The sequence below is a fragment of the Ambystoma mexicanum genome, chromosome 4q (assembly GCF_040938575.1).
Source record: "Ambystoma mexicanum isolate Mex_15411 chromosome 4q, UKY_AmexF1_1, whole genome shotgun sequence".
Lineage (NCBI taxonomy): Eukaryota > Metazoa > Chordata > Amphibia > Caudata > Ambystomatidae > Ambystoma > Ambystoma mexicanum.
The window spans coordinates 512,340,422-512,363,856 of record NC_090928.1 but is presented as its reverse complement, the minus strand read 5'-3'; the positions used below and the strand labels follow the sequence as shown (position 1 = coordinate 512,363,856).

General features: G+C 50.4%; 1 protein-coding gene across 1 annotated transcript in view; it reads left to right on the top strand.

Annotated features, from left to right (window-relative positions):
* XRN2 (5'-3' exoribonuclease 2) overlaps positions 1-23,435 on the top strand; it is a 376,513-nt gene that overhangs the window by 233,037 nt on the left and 120,041 nt on the right. Inside the window, exons 22-23 of the mRNA XM_069608066.1 lie at positions 14,752-14,849; positions 14,938-15,017. Of these exons, the coding sequence (XP_069464167.1) occupies positions 14,752-14,849; positions 14,938-15,017 (178 nt within the window). The remainder of the gene's footprint in view (positions 1-14,751; positions 14,850-14,937; positions 15,018-23,435) is intronic.

The window sequence follows — 23,435 nt, the reverse complement described above, 5'->3', positions numbered from 1 at the left end:
TCTGCTTTTTTTTGTTTTTGATAGAGCACACTGGCTCGATTGAACCGAGAATAGTTTTCCTATCGCTTATTCTTTGATTAACGGGGACCTGTTTTTAATCATCTCATTGCTCCTCAAGGGCAGAAATCTTGTGGTTATTCTTGGGAGCTTCCAGAAGTTCTTCAGGCCTACACTGTGCGGATCATGTCGGCGGAGGACGGAGCTTCCCTTCAAGCTGTGCGCCAGCTGCGGTTCGCGTAATGTGTTCAGACAACAAGTATTTCCCAGTGCCTGTATTGCTTACACCTGATAGTGTGAGATCCTGCTGTGGCTCAACAGTGGCATGCCTCTTCTGGATCCAGCCAACCTGAGTGGGCTTTGAAGTCCTTTGAGGGCGCTTCATCCGTGGGGGCCCAAAACAAGGCCAAACACTGAGTCTGCTTCCGTTGAGGTTGCCGCGTCTGCGGTTCCCGCAATGGTCTGGGCACGTTGAGTGTCTCCGCCCAGGCTTTCATCCTAGAGGACCCTGGGGAAGCTGCACGAGATGCCAGCGAATGAGAAGCAGAGCCAAGTGGTCTGACCTTCCCTGTGGAGAATGCGAAGCAGGGCCAAGTGCTCTGACCTTCCCTGTGGAGAATGCGAAGCAGGGCCAAGTGCTCTGACCTGCCAGTGGAGAATGTTAAGCAGGGGAAAGTGGTCTGACCTGCAGGAAATCCTCTAGCACCTCCACGCACTGGTGTCAGATTCAGAGGAGGCTCCCGACTGTGCCATCACCACCATAGACGCTGGGGCAACCACCCGTGAAGAAGAGACCTCCTACAACCGTTGCTGCCCCCTCCCAGTGGGACGGACACAGCAACCACGGACAGACTGCGTGATGGGAGATCATCCTTCACTGCAGCCGAGAGCTTCTCCCCAGACTAAGTGGGATTCTTCCATTCCATGATCGCCCGTGTGTCAGCTTTTCCAGCTCACCTAGGAAGAGGGGGGGCTGGAGATTCCTGTAAAAGCGTCAGGAGGCGACTAGGAAGACCATCCTGTTGGTTCCACTCATGGACGACATCTGGGATGAAGGGCTGGCCCTGCTGAGGAACCCTGCCCCAGCGAAGAGACAGACTTGAAAAGTACAGGGTGCCAGTGTCTGCGGTCTCAACTGTCGTTGGACTCTCGGTGGCCGCCAGGGAGAAATCATCGAGTTAGGATTCTTCATCTGCACCACCAGACAACAAGGGAAAAAAATTGGATTCCATGGGTTGAAAGGTAATCTAGGTGGAGACTACAGTCAAAGCGGCCAACGCCTTAGCGATCGTGGCCAGATACGACCAGGAGCTTTGGTACAAGATGGCTCCACTCCTGGATGTCCTCCGATGAAACTGGTTGAGGCTTTGGAGATCTCAGAAAGGCGAGGTGGTGTCGGACCACGCTATCGGTGGCCCTGAACATTGCAGACACGGGCTTCCGCCAGATGGGGAAACATGGGTTGCCTTCACTGTAGTAGCTGGCTCAAGGCCACCAACTTTACACAAGAGGTCCAGATGAGTATCCTGGACATGTCTTTCGACGGAGACAAGCTGTTCGGGAAGGCAGTCGATGAATCCCTCCAGGCCATTAAGACCGACCTGGAGACGGCCCGTGCCTTGGGCACTCTGCAACACAGGCTGTCATTTCGTTCCTCAGGAGGGAAGTCTAGCAGGTTTTCGAAGGGTTTCAGCGGGGGCTCTTCCTCTTACCACCAATCCTCCTGTTCTTCAACCCAGGAAGCAAACAGAGGTTGCTCCAAGGCCTTTAGAGGTGGCTGTTGTCAAACCGGCCAGGACGTCGGGGGGCAGGGGGGGCCCCACCCATGTACCCCGGTGGGAGGCCGACTGGCAAACTTCGTTAGCGTGTGGGAGACCATCTCCACCGATAGATGGGTGCTGGAAGCTCTCGCACACAGACACACTTTAGAATTTAAACAGAAGTGCCCGTGAAAACCACAGGTGGCCCAACAGGAACAACGCATCCCTCAGCTGCTGCTGGAAGTTCAAGCCATGTTAAGAAAAGGGGCGATAGAGTTGGTCCCACTGCGACTCCGGGGCTCCAGGTTTACTCAAGATACTTTCTCAAGAAAGACAAGGTGCTGGAGGCCCATTCTCAACCTACGACTCAAGTCCGTAAGTTCCAGAAGTTCAGGATGGTCCCGCTGAAGCACGTGCTGGCCCAGCTGGAGGAGGGAGACTTTCTGTCGTTGGATCTAGAGGACTCAAACTGCCACGTCCCCCATACACCAAGCATTGCAATTGCGTTTTGTACAGGGGAAGCATTACCAGTTCAAGGCTCTCCCCTTCGGACTGAAGTCGGCACCCAGAGTCAAGTGCTTTGCTCCGGTGGAGGCCCATCTACGACTACAGGGGATTAATGTGTATCCTTATCTGGAAGAATGGCTCATCGTGTCAAGTCAAGGGACATCGCCAGAGAAAACGTCCAACTGCTGATGGACCTTAGGTTATCGCTGAATTATGCAAAGTCGTGCTCGACTTCCTTGCAGGACGTGCTGCCTTGGACACTGTCCTGCCTGGCGTCACTGTCTGATAGCCATCTTGGGCAAGGTGCAACGGCTGTTGGCACTGAAGATTGCCATGGTGAGGACCATCAAGTCCCTGCTTGGTATGTCATGCATATACCAAGTTTGGATCTGCAGATTGTGGATGTGTCCACTCTCCCTTTGGGTCCAGGTTATGTTAACTCAACTTGTAAAGTGCACGGTCGCCCAGAAGCGGCATGGCGCTAGAGAAGAAAGACTGCAAACTTAAAGAAAGATCAGTGGAAAGAGCCTAGGACTAGAATAAAATGGTTTTCAATGCTCTTCTGAAACCCAGATGGTTGGGGGTGGTTTTGAGTGGCAGTGGAAGGTTGTTCCAAAGTTTGGCAGCAGCAATGGAAAAAGCTGTCGCCAAGCCTTTCCCGGTTAAACCTAGGGGCAGTAAGTAGATTGGTGGCAGAGGAGCAAAGGACCCGTTCCGGGAAGTATCGAGAGAACTTGGCCTGCAGAAACTTAGCTCCTTGGCCATGGATTGCCCGGTGGACAATAGTGACTTAAAATGGACTCGCTGGGCGAGGTGTCCGGATTGTGCTCGACAAGGAGTTCCATTGAGCAATAAGGTGTCGGGCCATGCGCTCCCACATCGCCTGAGGCACGGACGTCCAGAGCCCCTGTACTAGGAGACTGTCACGATGGACACTTCCCTGGAAGGATCAGGAGCCCACACTGGACGTCTTCCCTCCAAAGACCTGTGCCTGCCTGAAGGGAAGATCCTGCACATCAACATACTCTTAAGTTCCGTCCCTTTTCCTCCATACTGCATGGGCATCACTTCCAAGGGATGGGAGACGGAACCTTTTTCACCAGAAAAAACCTTCCCATTTAAATTTATAGGACCTTTTCTGCGTCTACAGGAACGGGCAGAATTCGCCATTGCTCCTGGGTTTGGCTTCGGCCATGTAATTCCATGCGGAATGCATTCAAATGTCTTGCGGGGCTGGCAGAGTATCTGGGCAACCTGAGGTGGAACAGCCGGCAGAGGGGGTTCTGGCTGAAGTCCTCATGCAAAGCCCCTCTGCCAAAACAGGATTTTCACTGTAAACAAAGTTTGAATGTAGTACCCTCTGGGAATACTACAAACAACTATGACTGCAGGTATAGGCAACCCAACCTTTGGTATAAGCTTGTACTTCTGTTTTGGTAGCGTGTTGAGCAGCCAGGCTTATCTCAAGAGGGGACATGTGAGCTGTAGGGGAGTTAAAGATTACCAGTTACAGGTATTCAAATAAACTTACTCAAGGTTTCTTGCATAAACAATTGTCAGTTATAAAGCCGCCTTCAGAAGGGAGCAAATATAATAGTAACACACAAATGCACTGCAATACTGTACACTCCTGGTTTCTAAAGCAGTAAAGACCCTTTTGGGATGGCCCACAGACACAACCTACACCCACAGGTGACTTCAATAACTAGGGTGATGGGGACATTAATATCTTACTGTTGGCATTTAGAATACTCTGAGAAGTTGGTAAAAGACGAAGGTTATTAGAACAAGAGACCACAAATATTCTTAAGCAGGCAAATACTTTGGGGTCCTCCAAGAACAATTCAATAGGTTAAGCCAAAGCCAATGGGCAACAGTCTTGATTAGGATGAAGCACTTCCGGCAAGTAAATGGCAAAGTCTTTGCACAAGTTCTTCGGAGTCTTTGATGAAAAGAAGTAAATGTAGGGCCACAAGCTGATTAGACTTGTGAGTTGTAGACGTTACAAGAAATCTACAGTAAGAGTTAAGTTCTCTTAGATGTTGCAGCAGGCATCCTCTTCAACGTGGTCTTCGGTTCCGTCGTCCAGTGGTCAGCTCTGCCTTCAAAGAAGCCTTGCCTTTTATTCAGTTCTCTACCATTCATTACAGCCTAGTTATCAGTCACCAGGAGGGTGGCTGTCCTTTCTGGACAGTCAGCCGCCCAATCACTACAGAGTGCATTTGGGTCTCCTGTGAGACTAAGCACAGGGAGTTGTGGGCACCTTCCTGCCAACCCCAGACACTGTGGAGCCAGAGGCAGTATTCACTCGTGAATACTGCCAAAGGCAAAGCGAACAATGGACCCAAACCTGATTTGGCGCTCAGAGTAAATCTCAAGAAGGACCTTTCGACCAAGAAATAGTGAGACTGGGGCCATTTTGGCAAAAATGGCACCCTTGGGTGCTTTACCGTGGCTGCGAACACAGCACGCGGTAAATGCACACCAGTGTAGTTTAAATGGAACCACTGCCACCAGCCATTCAGCGAGAAAAGGGTACATGTTACATGAGAACCTAGACAAAGGGGTTACTAGGTAACCCTATGGTAAGATAGTGTGTGGTGGGTGTAGATGGTTACAAATGTAAGTAAAGTCAATTTCACTTTACTGCCCTGGGAAACAGTTTATCCCAGAGAAGGGATTTAAACCTTGGGAAATATGAAAGACTTCCCTGTCACTGCACTGAAGGTGCTGTGTGACACAATGTAAAAGTGGTGCCTATGGAGTTTCACTCCACAACCAAAAGACTGAGTTCAAATCACAGTAAAATACATGGTGGGGTGAAAAAAGGGTCTCGCTCGCTCAGGTTAAAAAATCAAGTCCTCAAAATCCAGCAGAGTTTCTGGGGGTCTCCAATTGGCACATTTTTGAGAATTCCCATTTAACACCCAGCAAGGACAGCCACCCTGCTGGGTGACTGACAGCTAGGCTGGAATGAATGGGAGAGAACTGAATAAAATGCAATGCTTACTTGGAAGGCAGTCGCCCACTGGACAAAGGAAACAAAGAATAACTTGGACGCCTGCTGCAGCTCCTGGACCACTGGTTTGCCCGGTGAAGCTGTGCTGAAACTCCAAATTCGTATCGACGGAGGAGCCCCTGCAACGACTTCTCCCCTTGAATTTGTGGGACCAATCCACTCCAAAGTAAGCCACCTGGACATTCTCTCAGAGCTCGTCGACTTTCCACTGCAGTTGGAACCAAATAGCCAGGGAGAGGCACACAGATTTTGTGTTGCTTTTAAGCTGGCCAGGAGTTCCAGGAAGCAGAACTGACCGATCCTGAGCCATTTAACAGTGCAGGACCTCAAAAGCAAGGAAAGCCCATCTCTTGTTTGAAGATTTGAAGAGTGTAGGAGTCCTACCTCTTGTCCCCACAACTGAGGCCCGGGAACAGTGAGATCTGCAGGGCTGCTCAGGAATAGAGGTCATCTGATGACCTTTTCTTCAATACAAAGGTACTGTAAAAGTCTGACCTTTCCTCTTGCTGTAGAGGTGCTTGCACCTTATACTACTCAAGTCTAACAGCTTATGGCCCTACATTGATTCTTTTTCTCCAAAGACTTCTAAAACATTGTGCAAAGAATTTTCTTTCTTGCCTGCAAAGAAGTGCTTCAGCTCAGACTTTTGCCCATTGACTTTAGCTTAGCCTGTTCCACTGAGACTCGTATTGGGGGATCAAAGTATTTGCCTTCTTAAGAATATTTGTGGTCTCTTGTATGTCCTAATAACCTTTTCCTTTGACTTACTCCTAAATTATTCTAAATATAACAGTGACTAATGTCCCCAGCACCCTAGCTATTGAAGTCACCTGAGGGTGTAGGTTGTCTGTGGGCCATTCCAAAAAGGTACTCACTGATTTAGAGTTAAGAGTGTATTTTGTGAAGTATATTTGTGTTACTGTATATGGCTCCCTTCTGAAGGCTTACTGTAACTGACAAATCAATAATTGTTTATGAAACCGTGTGTGTAAGTTTATTTGAATACTTGGCACTGTGAATCTAACTCCCCTACAGCTCAGATTGACCCTTCTTGAGATGAGCCTTGCTGCTCAATCACGCTACCAATCTGTGTAGTACAGACTTGGGTTCCTATTGCCAGGAGGTCAGGGTTGTTGTAGTGCACCCAAAAGGTACTGCATACAGTCTTGCCTAACATGTGGCAGACCCCTGATTGAATTTGCGACGGCAGCGGACACCAAGTGCCAGATTTGCAGGTTCCACCAGCTGGGCAGCATGAGGACATTTTCTCCTTTCCGGAAAGTCTGTTCCTGCCGTTGCCTCTGCTACTATGAGTAATCAGTCACCTCAAACTGTGCCGGTGCAAGTTTATCCTTGTCACCCTGATGTGGCAGAGGCAGTTTTGGTACCCAGCCTGTCCATGTCACTGCTAATCTACCATTGGTCGTAGATCTGCTCGCCAGAGGTGCTATCCTGTATCGCGGCTTTGGATTGCTGAACCTGAAGGCCTGGCTCCTGCAGCTTTAGAGTTCGGTTGGTACGTGCTGCCGGCAGACTGCAGGGAGGAACTTGCCAGGGCCAGAGCGTTGTCGACTCTTAAATGCTACAGGCCCAAGTTGAAGCGGTTCACGACTTTGTGCCTGTTGCAGACTGTCAACCCGCTGCGGGCCATTCGTACTTGTCGTTGGCCAAGGCAGAGCTGGCACAAGCCTCCATCGAAGTGCATTTGGTGGCTATCTCCTGCTACACCAAGTCCCTGGGACTGTCTTTTTTCCTCACTGTCTAGTGAAGGAGTTCCTTAAAGGACTATTGCGATAGTTCCACTGGTGAAGGTGCCCGCCCCGCTGTGGAAACTCCACGGGTTCTGACTAGGCTCATTGGGGGAGGTGTGGGGGGGGCCTTCGAGTCTATGCATCAAGCCCCTCTTGTACCTTTCGTGGAAGACTGCTTTCTTTGTGGCTATAAACTCTGCCAGGAGAGTAGGTGAGATCCAGGCCCTGTCCTGCAAGCAGCCTTATCTGACTTTCCACAATGAGGGTGGTGCTATGGACGCACCACTCCATGCTGAAGGTTCAGTTGGAATTCCATCTCAACGAACCTTTGGTGTTGCCTGTTTCTTCCGATGCCTTTGTCGCCGGCTGAAAGAACTCTGCAATTGCTGGATGTGTCGCATGCTCTGAAGGTCTGTGGCCTGCAAAAAGTTTCCAGAAGGAAACTTTGGTCCTGTGAACCACGGGAAGGCCTTCTCCAAGGCTTCCATCTCAAGGTGGCTTTCCTGCGCATCTCATTGTCACTGGTTGGCAAACTGACGGCTGCCTGGCCACCTGAGAGCTCATTCTACCAGAGCGATCGCTGCAACGGCGTTCCTGTCTGGTGTGCCCCTGCTGGATATCTGCAGGGCTGCTATGTGGAGGTCTATGCACACATGAAATTCTACTGCTTCGACGGATTCCAGAGGCGTCCCGAGTCGGCCAAGCAGTGCTGTGCAACATGTTCGCTTCAAGGTGAGCCTGGTGAGTAGGGAAGTGATTGCTTCTGTTGAGCCTTGCCACCTCCTGTGGTTTTGGTTTATGGTCTTTCCATCCAATGCCTTTCATCTAATGCCATTCCATCACATTTTTTTCCATCTAAAAACTTTGCATCTAATGCATTTTTCTACCCTTTTTATTTATTTTATTTTTCTTAAATATTTTTTTTATTTTGAAATCACACACACTACAACTGTTTCAAAACATAGAAAGCATCATAGTCCAGCACATTTTCATTAGAACTCCCCAACTCCCCCCCCCCACACTTTAAACTAGAGGCGGTTCTCACATGTCATTTACGGGAGCATCATTGGGTAGCACAGTACTTAGGCAGTCATCTCATCATCCGAGTCCTCTGTTCCGTTGTTACCCTGGTGAGGGTTTGCTATAGAGGCCACCAATTGCTGCCAGCAAGGACCTACTTCCTCCTCGAACAACCCCCCCCCCGCCCCCCCCCCCCCCCCCCCCCGGGGACCGCTTCGAACCAGACTACAGATTCAGCTTCCGCCCACCTCAAGAGGTCCGTCCACCATAGCTCCACCCTCGGTCTGTGGGCCGCCTTCCAGCCCATGGCAATCCTGCGCTTGGCCAAAACACAAGCCAGGTCCTTCATCTTATGTGTTTTGAATGACTGGGTCTAGGGAAAAGCCCATGCAAGACCAGGCCGATTCCACATCCTGCACCACCCCCCAACCAGCCAGTTTCATCTTGACCTCGTCCCAAAATCTGTGCACTTCCGGGCAAGCCCAAAACATGTGCTGCGGTCACGCATTCACCGCCCCACACCTGGAGCATTGCTGCGTAGCTGGTCCCCCAAACTTTGCAATCTTCCCGGGGGTTAAATAAGCCCTGTGGGTAACGTACAATTGAAGCTGTTGGAATCTTGCGTTTCGGGACACCTTTTTGTGGTACCTCTGGGGCCCGTTCCCATTGCCCGTCCGTCATGGGTCCTCCCACCTCCTCCCAATCTTGTCTCAATTGAAGCAACTCCTTCCCTTACTCGCAGGAGCTCGTATATCCTCTATTTCATGCCCGCCCTCCGATACATCATACATGGTTTCCAGGGAGGCGTCTGTCTTCTGCTAGCACTCTCAGGCAATCTTTCTCTAGTCTTTTTCACAAGCCTAGTGTATGTTATATATTGGCCACCGTGTACCCCCATCTCTTCCTGCAACCTCTGAAAGTCCCAATGCCTCCCCTTCCTGGCATATGTCACCCGAGGGTGGCCAGGCCTACCTTTTCCCAGTATCTACGGACCGATTCCAGTAGTTGAGTCGCTCCCGCACATCGCCACCAAAGGGGCCTGCTGAGAGTACGGCTCCGAGTCCCCCCCAATCTTCCATGTCCTGTGCCAGATCTCCCAGCCCAGCCTCAGTAGCCGCCCCTTGCCCACCAGTTTGTCTCTGCACAACGACACCACTTCCATCAGAAAGTATGGGGCTGTGTCTCCACGCAGAAGCCTAGCTTCCGCCGAGTCTTCAGCTGAAAGCCACCTGGCCACGTACTGCAGCTGCCCCGCCAGGTAATAGAGTTCAAAATTAGGCAGGCATATTCCCCCCCTGTCACATGGGTTCTGGAGCTTCCACAGAGCAACCCTATTCCTAGAGCTGCCCCACACACACTATGAAGTTTCACAAATAGGCTCCTAGGTATGAAAAACGGGACGTTCAAAAAAAAGTGCAAGAGTCTAGGCAGGACCACCATCTTGAGCAAGGCTGCCCTCCCCATCATGGTCAGGGGCAATCTAGACCAGAATACCATGCTGTTCTTGATTCCCCTCTATCGCCTTTTCCGTATTATGCTTGTGTTCTGCCTCGACCTTGTGGTAAATATTTATTCCCAAATACCTAAATGTCACGGGCTGCCATGGTATTGGCAGGACCGGCAGCCTCTGTACCGGGACATTCCTATATCTATCTGCCCAAAGGGAACAGACTAGACTTTCCAGGGTTCACCGATATGCCCGAGAGGATTGCGTACCGTTCTATTACCTCAGCACGTACTGCAGGTTTTCTTCTGGATAACGCAAATAAAGGAGCTTATCCGCATATAATATCAGGTGCTCTCCACTGACAGTGATTATGCCCACCTCCCCATATTGTCGCAGGCATATTGCCAGCGGCTCTAATGCCAGTATATATAGCATGGATGACCAGGGGCATCCCTGTCTGGTCCCCCTGCAAAGCTGCCAAGAATCTGAGACTGTGGACCCTGTTTTGACTCTCGCCATCGGGGTGCTATAAAACAGCTGGACCCATCTGAGGTATCCAGGTCCCATTCCGTACCCCTTCAGGACCGCTTTCAGCCAGGGCCATCGTACCGAGTCGAAGGCCTTGACCGCGTCTAATGACACTATAGCCAACTCGCCCGTGTCCCCCTCAGTTTGGTCTATGACATGGTGTAGCCTCCTGTGGTTATCGGTGATGTTCCTGCCTGGAACATATCCCGTCTGATCTGGGTGCATCAGTTTCTTAATCACCTTCAGTCTATTAGCCAGCACAGCCGTGAGTATTTTGCTGTCCTGGTTAAGCATGGACAATGGTCTGTAAGACCCGCACTCCACGGCCGGCTTGCCTGGTTTTAAGAGTGGGGATGATTATAGCCTCGCGGAGGGACAAAGGGAGTTCCCCCTGCTCATAGGCCTCGTTGAAAGTGGCAAGCAGTGGCTGAAGCAACTCTTGCTTGTATGTTTTGTAGAACTCGCTGGGCAGCCCATCCGAATCAGGCGCCTTGCAAGTGGGCAAGTTCCGAATCACTACCTTCAGCTCATCCGAGGTGACGGGTGCATCTAACTCGACGCGTTCTAGATCGTCCAAGGTGGGCAGCTCTGTCCTCCAATGTGTCCAGTATGTCTTGACACCTATCCTCCCCCGTGTCCTCATACAAGTGTCTGTAAAAACTTAAGGAATTCCTCATTTACCTCTTTCTGGGTGTTGCATATGCAACCTCTCTCATCCTTAATCTCACTCAACGAGCGGGGGGGGGTCGTCTCAGCAGTCTGCCCGGCTTGTCGCCCCCCGCGTGTATCATCTCCGTATATTTCCTGTAATTGAGTCTCCATAGTCTATCCCAGAGTGCGCTGCAGGACAACTGTAGCTCCTTTACTTTGGTTCTGTTATCATGAGCGGTGCTCTCGCAACGCGTGATCCTCTAGCTCCCTTTCCACCTCCTGGAGTTCCCTTTCGACGCCCCCCCTGTAGCCCCTTAGCTTGGGAAATGGCTACCCCGCGCACCACCACCTTAAACGCTTCACACAGTGTGCCCACAGAGCCTACTCTTCCCGTATCTATATCAAAGTATTCTTCAATGGCATCCCGCAGGCCCTCCCGAAATCCCTCATCCTGCAGAGCCTCGGTCCCGAGTCTCCATGTAGGGATCCGCGGTCTTGGGGGCCTGGTGTCTCCAGTCTACCACCAAGGGCGAGTGGTCAGATAGGAGGGGAATACAAGGCCCGAGTACTATGTCTCTCACTATCTCGGCTGTTACAAACATGTAATCTAACCTTGTGTGCAAATCATGTGGCGCTGCGTAGTGTGAATACTGCCTATCCGTGGGATGCAGTCTTCTCCGCGCATCCTCTAGGCCTAGGTCGTTCAGTAAGGTACCCAGCGCTTTAGCCGCCGGTGCCGTTTTCCCTGTCCTTGGACCTGTCCATTCTGGGATCCACGGTACAGTTAAAGTAACCCCCACCCCCCCCCCCCCCACTACCGTACCCCCTGCCAGGGGGCCAATTTTACCGTAGAGGGTCCTAAAGTAAGCCGCTGTGTCGTTATTGGGGGCGTACAAATTTATGATGTGCACTTCCGTTTTCCAGGAGATCCGTTACCACCACCATTCTACCCTCCGGGTCCACCGTAGAATCAAGCATCCGAAACGGCACATGAGGCGCCACCCAAGTAATGACCCCTTTAGCATACGCCGAGTACGCCGCCCCCACAACATTGCCCTTCCATTTCCTCCTGACCACCTCCAGCCTTTCCCTAGTGAGGTGGGTCTCTTGCAGCAGGGCTATGTCTACGCGCATCCTTTGTACAACATCACTTTGTTACGTTTCAGGTAGCTGTTAAGGCCCCGTACATTCCAGGTCACAATTCTGAGATTACCCGATGCCATCCGGTCGGACCGTCTCCATCCCATCCCTTCCCATAATGCTCCCCATGAGAGTTTGTTCCCTGGCGCGCTCCCTTTTATTCACAAACAATACCCCCCTCCCCCAACTTCGCACCACTGCACACAACTCCCCCCAACCCCCCCGCCCCCTCCCTGTCAACCCCCAACAATAGCCCAGCTCCATCCCTGGATCTCAGGCCTACCCACGCCTGGACCCGTCTCGTGTCCGAGGACCCCGCGGGGTGTCACCAATCTAACAGTGACCTTACTAAGTGTACTACTATTGGGTGCAGAGGGTGCTCCCCAGGAGCTCCCAGTCTTTTATTTAGGAGAAGTGCATTCAACGGGACCCGCCGGCAGATACCATGACTTCCTCCCCACAAGCACAATATCGTACTATATTCCAGTCCCAATGTCGTTCCTATGGCCCCCGGGTGCCTCTGCAACGTGCTACTTATCTCCAGCCGCTTCTGTCTGGACATCCGATTCCTGAGGTCGACCTTGCATATCCAACCACTCCATCGCTTCGTTCGGCGTCTCAAAGAAGAGGGTTCTGGTCTGATAAAACACCTTTAACCTGGCGGGGTAGAGCAACATGTAGCGGTGGCCTGCTTCTCTAAGCCTCCTTTTCACCGTTCCAAAGTTCATTCGGCTCCGCTGTACGAGCAGCGTATAATCCGGATACGCCGTTATTTTTGCTGACCCCCTTTCTATCGTACCTCCTTTCCGGAAAAATTCGAATCTTTTCGCGTTGACAATATTTCAAGATCTTCGCGATCAGCGGCCGCGGGGGGGGGGTTCGGTCCTGGGGCCGGTCTCCTGGTCAGGGCCCTATGTGCCCTTTCGACCACGAACCCCTGGGTCAGCTCCCCGCCTGTGATCTCCTGCAAGAGCATGGTTTCAACGTAATCCGTGGGGTTCGATCCTTCCATTCCCTCCGACACCCACTATGTGAATGTTGTTGCGCCTGGCACGCCCCTCTGCCTGCTCTGTCCTCCAAATTGCCCACTCGTTGCACGAGGGCATGAAGCTCCTTAGCGTGTGCATTGCACGCCTCCGTGGTCGGGGCCAACTCCTTCTCCAGTTCCCCAGTGCGCTCCGCGATCGTTCGCACGTCCTGGCGCAACAGGTTCACCTCTTCTCGGGCCGCTCCGATCTTAAGGTCTAGGCCCTCCTGCAGCTCTTTCATGGCCAGGCCCAACTTCGTCTCCCAAGCCACCTTCAAGTCGGCAATTGCTGCCAGCACCTCCTGGATAGTACCCGGTGGGTCCGTCGCCGCCGCGGGGGCTTCTTTGCTCTTGCCCCCTTCCGTGCCCGAGGGCGGCCTAGCGTAGGCCTCCATCGTGGGCTGTTTGATCCGGGGTTGCACCACCTTGGAGGACATCCTGCTGCGTCGGTTGGGCCCACGCGCCCAGCTGTCTTCGGCGCTGCGGAGCACCTTACGGGGTTCGCTCGCCGGCCCTTTCACAGCAAGGTTCCGCTGGACTCGGGTTCACTCTGCTGGCCCGCCACGATAAGGGCCTCCTCAGTGGGGGCTCGCATGTATGTTCTTGCCACTAGTCGGAGGCGCATGCAACGCGTCTATCTGGTTTGGCTCGCCCACGCTCCGGCCAACTTTGTCTTCCTGAGCTCCACGGACCATTTATGGCACTTTGTCCACGGGCGGCCATCTTGGGTGCTGCCCTTCCACTGCGCGACCGCCACCTTCTTCGAAGTCTAGTTCTGTGGATATGCAGTCTCGCTGGTGGGGAGGGCACTCGCCATGTGCCCCACTTTCATGCACCCTTGGGTACACCGTGGGCTAGAAAGTCCACCGAAAACCATCTCTTCTTCCCAGGATCAAGATCGGATCATCGGGAGCTCCTCCAAGGAACGTCCTCACGTAGCCATCAAGCCACGCCCCCTGTTTTCTACCCTTTTATAATGCACCTAAACAAAAATTCCTTTATCCCCCCAAAAAATGCATTAGATAGAAAGACCAGGTACCATGGTTGTATATGTACTGAGATGGATTATTTATTCATGAGCATGTGAATCCATGCCAGACCCCCATGCTGGAGCAGGAACAACTTACTTACCTGTAACTGTTCTCCAGCATGTGTCTCACATGGATTCACATGCGTCCCCTCCTCCCCCCTTCTTCTGCTCCTCTTGGTAATACTGCCACTTTACGTGCTGCCAAATCTGAAGGATGCCAGACGAGGGGCTTAGGGAGAGGGCAGTCATTGGCTGGGGGCAGTGTGACCCAGAGCTCAGTGACTGGTTTATAGGAGAAAGACAGTTTATAAACAAAAGTCAAAGTTTTTCTTTTATCGAGGAATACCGGCTGGACAAATGAATATTCATGAGCATGTCAATCTATGCTGGAGAACAGTTAAAAGTTCCACTTGTTCTATATCTGACCCTTTTGGTGGAAAGCTAGGACACCACTGGTTCCCCGTTGTCCCTCAGCAGCCGAGTGCTAGGGGATTAAGTATGGAACTGAGGTCACTGGGTCCAGCACCGCTATACTGGTCGCAATGGACCGTCTGGTGCAGGGTGTTGTACGGAGCCCACACCAATCTGCCTCCCTGCATTGTACATGGCCCATGCTGAGCCATACTGTACCCCTGTGCTGTGTCCGGAGAACAATTGCACTGTAGATAGGATATCATTGATGAGGAATCTGTAGGAGGAGCAGCCATCAGAAAGAACATTGTTATGAGGCAAGTCATTTTGTTCTTTACTGTGGCAGGCATTTCAACTGTGTAGAAGCACTTTTATTTTTTTCTTTATATGCAGTGATAATGCTTTTCACCATAATGCTGTTTACATTGTAATGCGAATCAAAATTGTTTTCTTGTTCCTACAGAACGGAGAAATAGTCTTGGAAGTGATCATATCTTTGTTGGGAGAAATCACCAACTTTGGGACTTTGTCAGGGAACTGTACAGAGTAAACACTGCTGAGGTATAGTGCATTGTAGATTTGTTTACTTTTTCTTTTTTTTTTTACACTATGCTTTTATCTGACTTTATAAAACCTAACTTTTCCACAGCCAGTTGATGTTCCTGCCGAACTTTGCCATGGAATTGGTGGAGAACTAACAGTGCATGACGGAGCAGTTCTTCCAAACGAGTGAGTAAATTAACATTCTTGATTGCTCTAAATCTACTCTTGTGGGACTTTACTTTTAGTGATGAAATAGTATTGATTTCTCAGCTGCTAGAATTATGCCTGAATACCTTATCTGGGCTCACTTGCATGTTGTATATTCGTTGCCTACCTCTGAGTGGGACCTACATATATACACTTTTGTGTTTGGAGAGACCTTCATTTGCTCTTCCTCCTTTGATACACAGTATTACAAATAATGCCAGATTATAATTCCTAAATGCTTATTTGACCTGCTAATTAAGTATTGGGGAGAATTTTCATTTGTGTGAAATTGCTCCCACCTTGGAGGCAACCCGAATTATTATTTTATTTTCTTTGCTGGACTTGGGCCTTTTTAATATTCACTCCTGAGTGAGTGGGACCTTTCTCTCTTTTTCCTTTATTAGGAGTTTTTCACTGTTTTTGGACAAACTCCATAGGCATCTGCTGCTTTTTGTATAGTGACACTGTTTGTGCCCACCCTGGCTAACACGTGTAAAAATGAACGTGAGACACTCCCTGGACAGGGAATAGGGCACAAAAGCACAGGCTGCGAGAGTTCCAAGGAAGGTTTATCTAGATCTGAGAGCACTCTGACCACATCAAAGTTACAACACATTTATATAGTACGTCATCATTTTTGACATATGATGCTACGTTGGACCAGGATTGGTCAGCCGTGGTGGTGACTTTGGTGTGGGCATCATCTCTTCCTCCGGGTTGGTTGCTTGGTTGGTGGGAGGATTGACAGACATTGTGCTCCGGATGGGTGAAGGTCGAGCAGCTGTGAAACACGGTCACTATCTAAGCTAAGAAAATACATTCCGAATAATGCATGCACTAAACAGTTGATCAAAAGACTTAGTGTATCATGTCGTTATACAAATCACTCAAGGGCTTACACCATCTACACATTTGGGTTACACATGTCACAGGTTTAAGAGCCTTGACCACTATAATACTGTCATTGAACTATAGGGTTAGTCTCACAATCTCAGGTATGTGGCATTTGTTAGTACTGGGCACGATGTACTGCACCGGGGTCTGTTAGTTGGGGGGGAGGGGGGGGGGGGCGGCTCTGTTAGTTGGGGGGGGGGGGGCTCTGTTGGGTGGGCTTCATAGCGAGGTGGGCAGTCTGGCACATGAAAGGGATGCCTTGCAAGGACACAGGGTTAGAATGGCAAGTTTCAACTGGCAAGGGTAAGCGGGCAAGGACACTTTTGTGGAGATGGACAGGTTCTGTGCTTGGCTCATGTTGGTTCACATGCAGGACGGTGATCTCACAGGAAAAGGGATGTTACATTATTCATTATTTGTTGCAAGCCGCTCCGGCCTCAGCGTGAGAATGGAGCCATGGAGTTTTCCAGTTGGTGTGGGGACGAGGGTGGGGGCTATGTGCCCCGAGCTGCGGCGGCAAAGGGGAGATGCGTGTTGTACTATCGCAGTGAGGCCTAGTTACCAAGATGGAGTCGAAAGGGGGTACAGAAAATGGATGCCCTGTGTCCTGCTCGGTGGTCCCATCTACCCGAATATCACTAAGTTAGTATCGCATAAGGGCAAGGGGCGTACCCACCACTTTAGAAGCACTTGGTCCAAGTTCGGTACTGAGGAGCGACGGTAGAGAGGGGCCCGTGGCCCCTCGCTCCCACACAACACACTGCACCTTCAGTGCAGTGTCACTTAGAAATCCTTTGTATTTCTTTTGAGGTTTTTAAAACCTTTTCTTTGAACTACTGTTTCCAAGACTAGAAAGGTGAAACTTTCTCCATCATGGGATCTGGAATGGATGCCCATGCTCATGAATATTCAGTCAGGCCGGGAATCTTCAGTAAAAGTTTCACTTTCATTTGCCAGCTTTCTTTCTCATGTAAACCAATCACTGAGCTCGATCATACTGCCCCCCAACCAAAGACGGCCCCTTCTCTGGCACCATCTTCAGATTTTTACTGCACGTTAAAGTGTAGGGAGTTATCGTGTTTTGCTCTGAGCTTTCTGCATTTTTCATTGAACAAAAATAGGATTTTTGTTAGAAAAACAATCGAGCTTGTGTGCTCCATAGTTTTCACATATGAATAACGGGGATCCATTTTTCAGCATCTTTCTTCACAATCGTCTAGTTTCTTCTTTGAAGTTTCCAGAAGGCCATCAGGTCTACAACGCACCATGTTGGATGAGGAAGATGGAGCCTCCCTCTTAAAGGTCGCACCGGCTGCGGTTTGCAGAATGTTTTCATGGAGGACACGCGTTCCCAGTGTCTGTATTGCCTTCACCCATTGCACAAATACGATTGCAAGATCTGTCATGGCTTTACCAAGCGCACTATGAAGGAACTGGCACATCAGACTGGTGTCGTGGCTCAAAGCCTCTTCCGGATCCAGCCAGAGTGGGCTTCTAAGTCTCTTGAGGGTGCTCCATCCGTGGGGGCCCAAGACCAGGCCAAGCACTGCATCCGGCTCCGTCAGGGTCGCCGTGCATGCAGGCCCTGCGCCGGCCAAGGCACGCTCCTAATCTTGGCCTCAGCCAGCCATCTCTCCAGTTCTTCATCGAAGAGGCAGCTACCCCAGGGAAGCTCCGGGAGAAACCTGCAAAGGCCAGACAGGACAAGGTGTCCGACCTGCCCATGAAGGTCCGGGTGACCCTAAATCATCTGCTTCCATCGAGCTGGTGGCGGCCGCTTTTTCAAAGGCGAAAGCAACTGACCTGGTACAGGGTGCCCCCACAGCGGCCAGAGTGGCTGTTCCTTCCAGACGTGAGGCTTTGGCCAGACCAGTGCATAAGACCCCTGAGAAGAGTATGGCATCCCTTAGCCTGAGACTGACCCATTTCTCCCCCTGCAAACCCCAAAAAAGGGTGCGGGGAGAGTTGAATTCCAGGGCACGGATATTTCTTCCGACATGGAGGATGAGTGTTCTGTCCACACCGTCCTGGAGGAACATCGAGGAGGTGGTTGCTGCCCAGAGTGGGCGTCTGACGACTAAGACATCGGCGGTGACTACATAGCCGCTGGGCACAGAGACCCTACTCCCCAGGCACCTCCCTGAAATCGGTCACATGACATGCTTTCAACCCTCCACACACTGGTGTCAGATACAGAAGAGGATGCCTCCAATGATGGCACCACCGGCAATGACCCTGTTGACACAGGGGCCACCACCGCCAAAGAAAAGGAAGAGGCAACCTACAACCACTCTCCAGCCACCAGTGCCCCCTCACCCCAGGACACAGGACGGACACGGCCACAACTGACACCGACTGTGGCATCTCTCCGCCTCCAAAAGCTCCCCCCAGATGAAGTGGGTTCCTTTCACTGATCTCCCACACGCGTCGCTCTTCAACTCACGCCGGAGGAGACTAAGGAGGGTTTCCTTTATCAACCCGGAGAAGAAAAGGACCATTCTGGCGGTGCCCCTCCAGAGCCCAGGGGATGTTCCTCATTCAGTTTGACCTGGCAGGAACTGTTGCTGACTCTTTCAGCAGGAAGCTCCGCACTTGCCACAAGTGGGAGCTTCGGCAGGATCAAGTGGACAACCTTTTCCTCAAATGGGCAGTCCCCAGATGGATTGGTTCGCAACGGTGGCCAATGCCAAGTGCTGGAGGTTTGCCAGCAGGTTTCCCCACCCGGGGAGCATGGGGGCGGGGGACCTCATTCTTCCCTTGGTAAGGCCTGTTCCTGTACGCGTTCCCTCGGTTGCCACTACTTCAAGTAATCAGACGGTACCGGTGCAGGATGATTCTCATCACACCAGTGTGGCTGAGGCAAATCTGGTACTTGGACCGTCTCGGGATGTCAGCGTCTCCTCTAGTAAAGCTGCCAGCGGTCGCGGATCTCACCAGGGTAGGAGGCGCATTCTGCACCACGACCCAGGATCGCTGAACTTGGAAGGCCTGGCTCCTGCAGCATTAGTTCGGTGGTTAGGAGCTTCCGGCAGACTGCAGTGAGGTACTCGCTGTTGGGGAGAATTCTTAGAAATGTGCCAATTCCCTTCTACCTTGGAGACCACCCAGTTCTTTTTGCTGGACTTTAGGACTTTTTCATTTCTAACCTGGAGAGATTGAGATCTTTTTCCCACGCTTGTGTTTTTCTGTGATTTGGACTGTTTCTTTTGACTTTGGAGGCATGAAATTTACTTTGACCCAAAGCACCTTCAGTGCAATGACTGGGGAAAGTCTAAGTAATTTCCAAAGGTTTAAATACCGTCTCTTGGTGCAACTACGGTTTTCAAGAGCAGTGAAGTGAAATTGACTTTCTAGACCCAGCACAAACTATCTTACCATAGAGTGCTGGAGGGGTTACCTAGTATCCCCTCTGTCTACATCTCGTAACATTTAGATGTAACCCTTTCCATGTCTAATGGCTGTAGTTTACTTTTTTTACTACCATTGTGTTTCTACCACGGGCTGCAATTGCAGCTGCAGTAAAGCACCCATGTGTGCCCATTTTGTCAAAATGGCCCTGGTCATCTTTTTTTTTAACAACAATTTCTTGTTGGAAAGGTGCTTCTTGAGATTTACCCTGCATGCTAAACCAAGTTTGGTCCCTTTTTAGTTTTGTCTTTGGTGGGATTCACGCGTGAAGCCCACCTCCGGCTCCGGGATGTCTGGCAGGGGCAGAAAGTGAGGTAGGTGACTGAAACTCCGTGCTTGGTCTCCTTAGTTACAGGCATGCACCCAAGGGTGATTGTCTGGACCCTGCTGTAATTGACAGCTACGCTGCAAATTAATGGGAGAGACCTGCATAAAAGGCGAGTCTTTTTGCTTGGAAGGCAGTCGACCACTGGATGAAGAAATCTGTAGAAGAACTTGGAAGAGACTGTTGGTTTGCCCGGTGAAGCCCTGCTTGAAGCGCTGAATTCACCTCGACTAGAGAAGACCTGCAAAGGACGTCTTCCCTTTGTTTGGACCAATTGACCCCAAGACAAGCTAATCTGAAAATTCTCGGAGCTGGCTGTACTTCAATTGCTGCTGTAGGAACCGAAGTGCCAAGGAGAGGAACACCAGAATCGAGTGAGTGTCTTTAAGTCGTACCCAAGCTCCAGGAAGATCCTCCTAACTCCCTGGAAGCAGGACTGACCAAGCCTGAGCCACCTCAGTGCAGGACCCCAAATGCAAGGGAAGTCCATATTGGTATCGGAGAACCGTGGTGGTGCTATTTGCGAGACCCGCAAGGAGCTGAAACCGTGTAGTGCCGCTGATCTGAAGTTTGCCCATTGTTGCCGCCAACCTTTCATTTGTAGTACAGGAGTCCCCAGACATCGTCCCTCTTGTCCCCACGACTGAGGCCCGGGAATAACAGGATCTGCAGACCTACACAGGAACAGAAGCCAACTGCAATCAATTTCTTCTAACCAAAGTTACTGTAAAACAAAGGGGACTTGCCGCTTTTGCTTGTGCCCAGTTGAGACTTGTCTTGCTTTTGCAGAGTTGCTTGCAGCTTTGACCCTCAAAATCCTCCCAGCTTGTGGCCATATTCTATTTTTCTACAACAAAGGCTTCTAAAACATTGTGCAAGACTTTTACTTGCAAGAAGTGCTTCAGCTCACCTAGACTTTTGCTCAATTAACATTGGCTGGCCTGGCTCCCTGAAAGACTTATTATCTCTGACTTTGTGCTTTACCATTTCCTCCAGGGAAGTGTTAATGTATTTTGCATTGGGGGTTAAAAAGTACTTACCTGCTTAAGAATATTTGTTTAACCCTTGTTGTATTCCCAAACCCCTTTCTTTGACGCCAACTCAGTATTGCTTTAAATGTACCAGTGATGCATTAATGAGCAGTGTCCCAGTTAGTCACCTCAGGGTGTATGAAGAATCTGTGTGCCGTCCCAAATGGGTACTTGCTGATTTAGAGAAATAGGAGTGTATTTTTGTTACACATATTGCTGCCTTCTTAAGGCTTATTCAACTGACTGTTAAATTAATAATTGTTTAAGAAACCTTGAGTGTAAGATTGTTTGAATACTTGTCACTGTGAATCTGTAAAAACCCGACTGCTCACATTGACCCCTCTTGAGATAAACCTGGCTGCTCAGCCACACTACCAACCTGTGTAGCACCAACCTATACCAAAGGTTGGGTTCCTATTGCCAGGAGGTCAAGGTTGCTGTAGTCTCCCAAAGGGTACTGCACACGGTCTTGCCTAACACTCGACAAGGCGTTGTTGACTTTGAAGTGCTACTGACACAAATGGAAGCGTTTTGCGACTTGGTGCCGGTCACAGATCAACCTTGAGGATCACAGCCCCTCGGGTACTTCCGTATTAAATGTGATTGGCCAAATTTGGACTGGCGCACGCCTCAAAGGTACATCTGGCGGCTATCTTCCGCTATACCAGGTCCGCAGGATGGTCTTCCCTGTGGTTGTATCGTTTAGTCAGTTTATCAAGCGACTGTTCTCCTCGTACCTGCCAGTGAAGGCTCCGGCGTGGGAACTCAAGGTGGTTATGACTAGGTTCATGGGGGGGGGGGGTGGAGGTAATTCAAGCTGCTTTCCTCATGGCCATCACCTCTGCAAGAACATTGGGTGAGATCCAGGCCATGTCTTAAAAGCGGCCTTACTTGACTTTACATGAGACAAGGGTAGTGCTGCGGAGGCACCCTTTTATACCCAGGGTTCCATCAGAATTTCATCTAAACGAGCCCTTGGTGTTACCTGGGTTTTTTCCGACTCCTTTGTTGCCGGCTGAAAGGGTTTGCACTCGCCAAATGTGGCACCAGAGCTGAAGTTTGTGGCCCACACAGAGTTTCTGAAAAACTTCTTCGCTTTTTGTGAAATTTGGTCCTGTGAAACGCGTGAAGGCCCTGTCCAAGGCTTCAATTTCCAGGTGGCTCTCAGACTGCATTGCTCATTGTCACTGGTTGGCAAATTGACCACTGCCCGGCCATTCGAGAGCCCATTCCACAAGAGCAATCGCTGCGACAGCCTTCCTGTCTGGTGTGCCACTGCTGGACATCTGCAGGGCTGCTACGTGGAGGTCCGCTCACACCTTCACTAGATTGTGTCGACAGGGATTCCTGGCTTGGCCAAGCAGTGCTACACGACTGGTTCGCTTGAAGGTTACTTCTCCAGTACGGGGTCTGGCATGGATTCAAATGCGCATGTAAAAATGTATATACCAGTACAATACACAATCACATAAGGTGGCAAGGCTGAACAGAAGCAAATACACTAACCTCTGGAATACCAGTTTTCTAGTCTCTGGTGTTCCAGAGGTTGGTGTATTTGCTTCTTTTGAGCCTTGCCAAGTTGTGATTGTGTAATGTTGTACTGCTATATACATTTTTTCATGCGCATTTGAATCCATGCCAGACCACGTACTGGAGAAGTAACCAGTTACTTACCTATAGCTATTCTCCAGCCTGGATTCACATGAGAACCCTCCTGCCATCCCATCTCTGGTTCTTCGTGGTCATACTGCCACTTTACATGCTTACCAAATCTGAAGATGGCTGCCAGAGTGGTGGCTTGGGGAGAGGGCCATCATTGGCTGGGGGCAGAATGACCCAGAGCGCAGCGATTGGTTTAGAGAAGGCTGAGTTTTTTTTTTTTTTTCTTTCTTTGACTGAGGATTCCTAGCCTGGCGACAGAATATCCATGCTGGTGAACAACTTGTTTCTTCCTCTGCCTTTGAGGAGAGTCCCAATTCTGGATTTTTGTGCCGCAGCCACATAGTCCGTCCAGTCACCAAGCATTAGTCTGGACTCCCTCAGGCCTGGAAGTTGGAAGGGTGTTTTTAAACACACACCTAAATTATTATTAAAGACTAAAAAAATCAGGCTCCCTCCTGGAAATAAAAGCACTGCTTTAAGATGAGGAATACGTGGGAGGACACAATCGATTCAAAGAACAAGTTAATTACCCACGGTAACATTCTTTTGACTGTTCCTCCAGGATGTTACTCCCACATTACTCATCACCCTTCCCAGTGAAAGCAAACCCCAATTTACAGGGGCGCCCCTTAAATACAGGGGACCCATAATCGCCATAAACCAGAGTAAAACAATTTGTCGAACTGTTGAGATACCACCAATCACCTCACTAAGATATGGACACTGGCAGGTGCACTAGCCATGTGGGTGGGGGTGAGGAACGTGCAAGGTTGTTGACGGAACAGGCGGAAGAGGCAGCGAGATGCTGAAGGGGCCTCGAATACAAAACAAGCATGAACCTCCAGAGACACATGGTGCCCAAGCACCCCATCAAGCGAGATTACGCAAGCCCAATGGGTCAACCAAGGATATAGATGCCAACTAACCGATACCACTAACCATTTCCCCTCTGCATACACCTCTCAAACTCCAAACCAACCACAAACCTCCAGCACAACAAACCGCACAAACTTCACCACACTGCAACACCAAAACAATAAACGCACATATAGACTTGCATATCAGTACACAACTTCT